Source organism: Malaya genurostris, chromosome 3 (genome assembly GCF_030247185.1).
Source record: "Malaya genurostris strain Urasoe2022 chromosome 3, Malgen_1.1, whole genome shotgun sequence".
In the NCBI taxonomy this organism is placed as follows: Eukaryota; Metazoa; Arthropoda; class Insecta; order Diptera; family Culicidae; genus Malaya; species Malaya genurostris.
Window position 1 is genome coordinate 84167905 of NC_080572.1, and position 6823 is coordinate 84174727.

At 38.3% G+C, this 6823-nt stretch overlaps 1 protein-coding gene across 1 annotated transcript; it reads right to left on the reverse strand.

Annotated features, from left to right (window-relative positions):
* Nucleotides 1-4673: 4673 nt before the first annotated feature.
* On the reverse strand, nucleotides 4674-5640 carry LOC131437258 (uncharacterized). Its single transcript, XM_058606485.1, has 2 exons — nucleotides 5259-5640; nucleotides 4674-5200 (listed from the first exon to the last, which is right to left on the reverse strand). The coding sequence occupies exons 1-2, from the start codon at nucleotides 5602-5604 to the stop codon at nucleotides 4749-4751; spliced, it is 798 nt and encodes a 265-aa protein (XP_058462468.1). The 5' UTR covers nucleotides 5605-5640; the 3' UTR covers nucleotides 4674-4748.
* Nucleotides 5641-6823: the final 1183 nt, after the last annotated feature.

The window sequence follows — 6823 nt, forward strand, 5'->3', positions numbered from 1 at the left end:
GGGGCTATCAATGAAACCATTATTTGGAAAAGATTCCCTAATAATGCTATGAGTAGGAACAGAATCTGGACAAACTTTTGTCGCAAAATCACATATCCATTGGTTCGAGTATTTCTCCCTTTCATTTCCTACGTTACGATTCCTCATTCGTCTGGCCTTATTCCAAAGAGTTCTCATTGAGGTTTCTCTTGACAAACCTTCGACAAAATGTCTCCAATAGCTACATTTCTTGGCCCGAAATATGCTCTTGTACTTGGTTTCTAAAGTCAAGAAATTTTCAAAATTCCAAGGAGTTCCTCCTCCTCGTTTTAAAAACGTTTTGAAAGCATTTTGTTTCGCGTGTTTAGCATCTGAGCACTTTTGTCCCACCAAGGGTTTGGAGGCCAAGAAATCGTTTGGTTTGGGCTTGTTCTGCGGCCTCCAGAATCGAACAAACGAGGAAGTCATATTCTTCAAGTGGGGGGAGCTCTTTCATTGAGTTCAAGATACTTGAGATACTACTTTGGTATTTAATCCAGTCAATATTTTTTGTCAAATCATATGGAATATTAACTGAATTAGCAATGCCTTTGTTACTGCTAATGGAGATGATGATTGGTAAATGATCGCTACCGTGTAACGCAGGAACTACTTTCCATGTGCAATCTAGTCAAATTGAAGTCGAGCAAAGAGATAAATCTAATGCACTTGGATTCGTGTCATGCTACCCATATTTAATACCGTCATGCTAAAATTGTCGCAAATATTATATATTAAAGATTATCTGCTATCATTGTTAACGGAATCTCACATAATTTCGAGCGTATTGAAATCTTCTAAAATCAAACGTGGAGCAGGAAGGGCTTCGACAATTTCATTAAGCTGTCGCTGTCCAGCTCTTGGAGGAATGTACGTCGAAGCAATGCAAATGTCCTTTCCTTTAATGTTTATCTGATAAGCAACCTCTTCTATGCTAGAAGTCGAAGGAATATTTAATCTATAAAACGAATAGCTTTTCTTAATTCCTAAAAGCACTTCACCATACGGAGAGTCTCTATCGAGACGTATAAAGTTAAGGTCATTAAAATTTAAGGCTATGTTTCATGTAAGCCATGTTTCACACAAAGCAAATACGTTTGGTATGATGCTTCGCCAATTCCACTGCACGACAGTGATTGAATGAAAAAAAAATGCAGCGCATACTGAAAGATCATGAGGACTCTCCCCACAATAAACACATTTTTCAATATATTTATCGCAAAGCTTATCCATATGAGGCCCTTGACAATTCATATATTTAGATTTATTACTACAATAAGTAGCTGTATGTCCGATTTTTTTACAGTTCGTGCAATTCATAACATGCGGTACGAAAAGCCCGAACAGGAAGACGAATTTTATCGATATAGACATGGCTAGGCAACGCAGATCCGGCAAATGTTACTCGAAGCGAATCTGAGAGACGATAAGACTTATTTCCATCGACAATTGATGCTGAGTACAATTGTCAGCACACGAGGAGCTTAATTCTCTGAAGCATGGAGGATTTGAAACGACCAATTCCATTTTTAAGTACATTATTGGCTGTTAGACTTGCTTCAGTGACAACACCGTTAATTTCCACCTTCTTCGATTTAATTTAAACTCTATATTAAACAGCAAATAATATACAGGTTATAATTTTGTTCGCCTGTTTCAAATCGTTAACAACAAGTCGAATTTTATCTCTATTATCTTTAGAGAATTCTACAACTTTTGAAAAATGTGATGTCAATTCCTTTGTAATTTGCATCAAATTGAAATAGCTTTTCTCTTTTTCGAAAATAGACTATTCATGGCCCAGTGGTACCCTCTGCATAATGTTCAGCACTTAGAGTATTCAAAATCTTATTAGTATCCGGAATCGGATTCGGATTATCTTCCATGAGATCATCCAGCTGAGCTGAGCTGAGCTGAAGTAGATCGCCCGTAGTTGCTCTTCGTGATTGACCGAATGAGTGGAAATGTGCAATGAACCAAGAAAATGAAACTTGGGAGGAGCAAATCATTTTTACTGTACATACCTACTTACTCCTAACTTTTTATTCAATGATCAATAACGACGCTGACTACGACCAAAGGCTGTGTTACTAAGGGAAAGGAAGGAATGTTAGTCCGATACTCGTTGTTTCCAGAGACCGCGGGTACCACTCTATCTCCACGAGCATCACGGGATAGGGGATTTATTAGTAGGAAGGGAAAAGATCCGGATATGTTTTGATAAACAATATGATCTCAGCAAAACCTGATTTTCGATACTCAGAAGAAATATAATAAGTAAGAAAAATATAAAATACCTCCAATGAACGATCTCACCTATATCCTTCTTCTCCCACTCGCTCTGCTGTCAACAACGCGAGATGAAACACGACCACTGAAAGAATAAAATAAAAACACTCGCGAATGGGTCCTTTGCAGAACAAACCCTAGACCTTCAGTCTGAATGACACGATCGATTTGTAAACTTTCACACATTCCATAGAAATCCGACTACACCGACAATGACATGCAGACGGCGCTTCGATCGGTTAACAGGTTAACATCGTTGAATTTTTGGGTGGTAAATTCACAGTTCCCGACGCTTGAGCATCTTTAGATTCGCGGATCAACATTATTCAATGAATAGTACTCTCACTACTAAACACACACTTGCCACATCTGCTTTATGACTAATAATAACTGTTTCAACCAAATTTTTAACTATACGTATTAAACAACGCATTGAAATTATACTTTTTTGAGAGTAGCACCAGGATACTGCATCGCACTCCCAGTGATTCCAACTCTCTCCCGATTATCTTCCATGAGATCATCCATTACATTAACTGTTTTTTTTTTGTAAATTAATAATATCAAAATGAAAACTTATGTATAGTAAAATTTCAGTTATAAGAGAAATAAAAAATTAAATTAAATTAAATCTACCTTGTTGCTGTTGTCTCTGTTCGTCTATTGTGAAGAACGACGTGAAGCTCATCCAACGATTTCCAATTGGCAGTCTTTTGGTATCGTTTTCTGCTTTCTCAGTTGTTCTGCCGTCGTTGTGGTCACCACTGAACTTGGTGTGCTGCCTGTACCTGACCCCAGGTACAGTGCTGTTGCTCTTGATGGCGATCAAATGTGATCCTTGCAGTGTAGCACCTCACGATATATGTCGTCTCTTTCGATCCTACGCAGCGTTCAAATTCTGGTACCTGGTAGATCAGCTCTGGGTAGCTTTAGCACCTCTGTGCCTTTGCACCCCTTCGTCTTCGGACCTTTATGCGATGGCACCTCTGTGTCTCTAAACCTCTATGCGTATGAACGGGATGGCCTTCGTTGCTAGCTTTCCAGTCGGAAAACGCCCCGAAAATTGCCTTGGCGATTAGCACCAGCAGTTTTAACTACCTGAAGCCGTAAACTCACCAGTCAGTATAATCGAAGCACAAGCTCTTCGCTTGAATGGTTTTTACTGAATGATGACTACTATAAATATTGTTTCCTTGCAAATCGGAGGTAGATTGGCGGGTGGGTAATGTCACTGATATAACAGGACGACGTGAAAACATGCTTCTTTCACACTTCCGAATATTGATAATCGTTCGCATTAATACGTTGGTTGACACAACCCTTAGGAGAAGAAAATGACGACAGCTGTTGTGTCTGTTGCATGTAATGCTTATCATCCAACTGCTGGAGGTTGAAAGTGAAGCAGTTCTTATGCAATAATCTAAGGAGTTAGGAGTGCAGAAGTTCTCGGCAATAATTATAATGTATTCAGAGATGATCGCAATTTATAAATGTCTGATAAGAAAACGGGTGGTTGAGTGCTCATAACTAATTCTACAAAATTTTATGCTGAGATCATAACCACTAGACAGAATTCGAGCACGTATGGATGAAAACTCGTCTCACAGGGAAAACACATATTTTCTGCTCAGTGTATCTTCCTACAAACAACAGCCGTAAAGAAATATGTGATGTTTTTTTTTCAAATTGCTGAAGAAATCATAATTAACCTTCCTTCCGAAGTGAAATTACACATTTATGGTGACTTCAGTCAACGTGACATTAACTTTTTCTCAGACTCTGAAAATAAAAGCATCCTGCTACCAGTGGTGGGAGAGAATGAAACCCTCCAACATATCTTTGATCAAGTTTCAAGCTTAGGACTCAACCAAATTAGTCACGTTTTAAATCAGCAAAACTGTTACTCATATTTTATGTTTACAAACTAACTCAAGAACACTTCTGTCTCACCGAATCTTCAACCCAATTATGGAAAAATGAAAGATTTCACATTGCAGTTGAGTTGTACATATTTGTTCATGAGTATAATAGGCTCGGTGACTATCAAAATGTAATTTCACAAGCAAATAAGCACTGTCGTGTGGCTCACCAGTTGATGAGTTTACCGTTTTAGTTGAGTGGAATGGGTTCGAAATTGGTTGACTGGGTCATGGAAACGAAAGCTGATTTCTAGTTATGAAACCAAAGGAGTTACAAAAGCTCTCAATAGCTATGGTTGTTAGTGTAAAACTTTCGGTTCCTTCTATTGACTCCGAATCATATTGAATATCCGCAGATCCCAAGAATACCCAGAAATCCGTTAGTCTGACATCGTTGGTGTGCTTTTCTTGGACTTTTCTTTTTTGTAATTTTAATAGCAATCTTGATATAGTGATAGCAACATGTTTTAATCTCATAAACGTTGTAACTACGTATCTTGTATCTTATTTCACTTAATACGTTCAGTTTGGCGTAACACAAACCTGTTTGGTGGGGTCAAACTTCTTATTCGTAGGACAATTGGTAAGAGTAGCCACCCATTTTCCGCCTGAAATGGAGCATTCGTAATAAGTTGACATATTGACAGTATTTTCAAATTTTCCCTCTTTCGAGCATTGATACACGCATGTAGAACCATCAAAAGCTGAATTCGGTGCGCACTTGAACACAATCGTTTGTGTGAGCACTGCCGGAGTTCCCGCATATCTACAATAGGCATACAACGTCTTGTTGGTACCGTAAGAGCCATATCCGCTGGCAGAAGGGCATTTGATCACCACACAATCTGCAGCGGAAGAATTCTTCTTACATAACCCGGTGACGGCATTGTAAACATTTCCAGATGGACAGCTGTATAGATCTGCCGCGGCATTTGCTTTTTCGCAATAGTGATAGTTTCCACACTGTTTCGGATCTGAAGGAGTTAGGCTTTCGATATGTGATGAAAATGATAAGAGCATATATTTACATACCTGGAAAAGATCCTTCAGCTGTGCAAATGAATGTTCCAACTGGGGCATTAGCTTCACATCCTTCCAACGGTACAGCAGAACATTGGTCTTTATTGCAATAAGGAGTGGCTGGTGTAAGGGTGCAGTCCACATCAGCCGCATTTTCGGTTCCAAGGCAAACCGATCCTTTCTGGCACTCAGTGCATCCAGCGCCAAAATTATTATTTTCACATTTATGAGTAAACACTGCTGCGGCCATTGGCGCGATCTGGAAAATACCAGCCGCAGTTTGACGGATTCCTGGAGTATCGGAGCTCACCAGGCAAGCCTGCGAGGCTACCACTAGTAGTATTACTTTGGCGAACATTATCCTCAGCTTCGAAACCTACCCAAACTGAACCGCTCATCAGTTTGTTGTGCTTTTATACTGGTTGGGCAGATTGGGTTTTATCTTTGATTTAATTTTTCGGTTATCACGAAGTGTTAGAGCTAGAGTGCAAAAAAATTAGAATGGTGTATGCGGAACAAACAAACAGGTCGTAAAATAAAGATCACATACCCCTAAAATGTGGTTATCACATCAAGATGCTGCTGTGGTTTCGGAGGGCATGCATAGGTGGTCTTCAAAAGAGTTTTTCGAACAAATTATTGTTCCAATTTTCATATTAGCAAAGTTTCATCATTTCATCTTGGCAAAGTTCAAGTATCAATATTCATTAGATACCTGATCGATAAAAATGTATCCTATACGGTTTCCAAAAGCTCAGAATATAAGTAGAACTCAAAGGGAAATTTGAGTGGATGTTATATTTTTAACTCATTTCAATTTGTATTGAAAATAAGTCAAAAAAAACTCAAAAACATTGAATAACTCTTAAACGCCATAATGTTTCAATAAAATCCTCAACAAAATATTAGTTTCAAATGAGACCTACAAGTGTTTCATACATTGCTTATTCGAGATATGAGACACAGAAAGCCGGGTAGGTAATGTCAGTGACATAATCGGATTGACGTGAATACGAATAACAATGGCTCGCTGAAACTCAAATTTTGCCCTTATAAAGCACGATGTTAGTAGGTAAAGTGAGCTTATAATACATATATAATTAAAATAAGTTCAATATCAAATATGATAACACAACGAAAGTATAAGAAATATTAGAAAGAGTTCTTTATAAGATAACGCATGCGCTATTCAATGTAATAAACATTTGAAATAGAGTTGTTTTACCAAGTGGTGAAAATATTCCTTGAAGAATATTATTTCTTGTATCTAGAACCTAGAATCGAAACCTCTACCATTAATATAATTTCGTTAATGTTTCAAGTACTGCATTTTTTGCCTTTCTCATATAGAAAGGTTATGCAATAACTGTAAAGACCGAATTTTGAACCGAGGCCCGGAGGGCCGAGTGTCATATACCATTCGACTCAGTTCGTCGAGATCACAGAATGTCTGTGTGTGTATGTGTGTGTGTGTGTGACAAATAATGTCATTCAATTTTCTCAGAGATGGCTGAACCGATTTTCAGGAACTTCGATTCAAATGGAATGGTCTTTAGGTCCCATACAAAGTTCCTGAG

Bases quoted from the DNA above. Each gene is read 5' to 3' on its own strand.
- LOC131437258 (XM_058606485.1), bottom strand. From the start codon at position 5,604: ATGTTCGCCAAAGTAATACTACTAGTGGTAGCCTCGCAGGCTTGCCTG. The intron at 5,201-5,258 runs GTATGTAAATAT...TAACTCCTTCAG, and splicing joins AGCTGAAGGATCTTTTCCAG to ATCCGAAACAGTGTGGAAAC.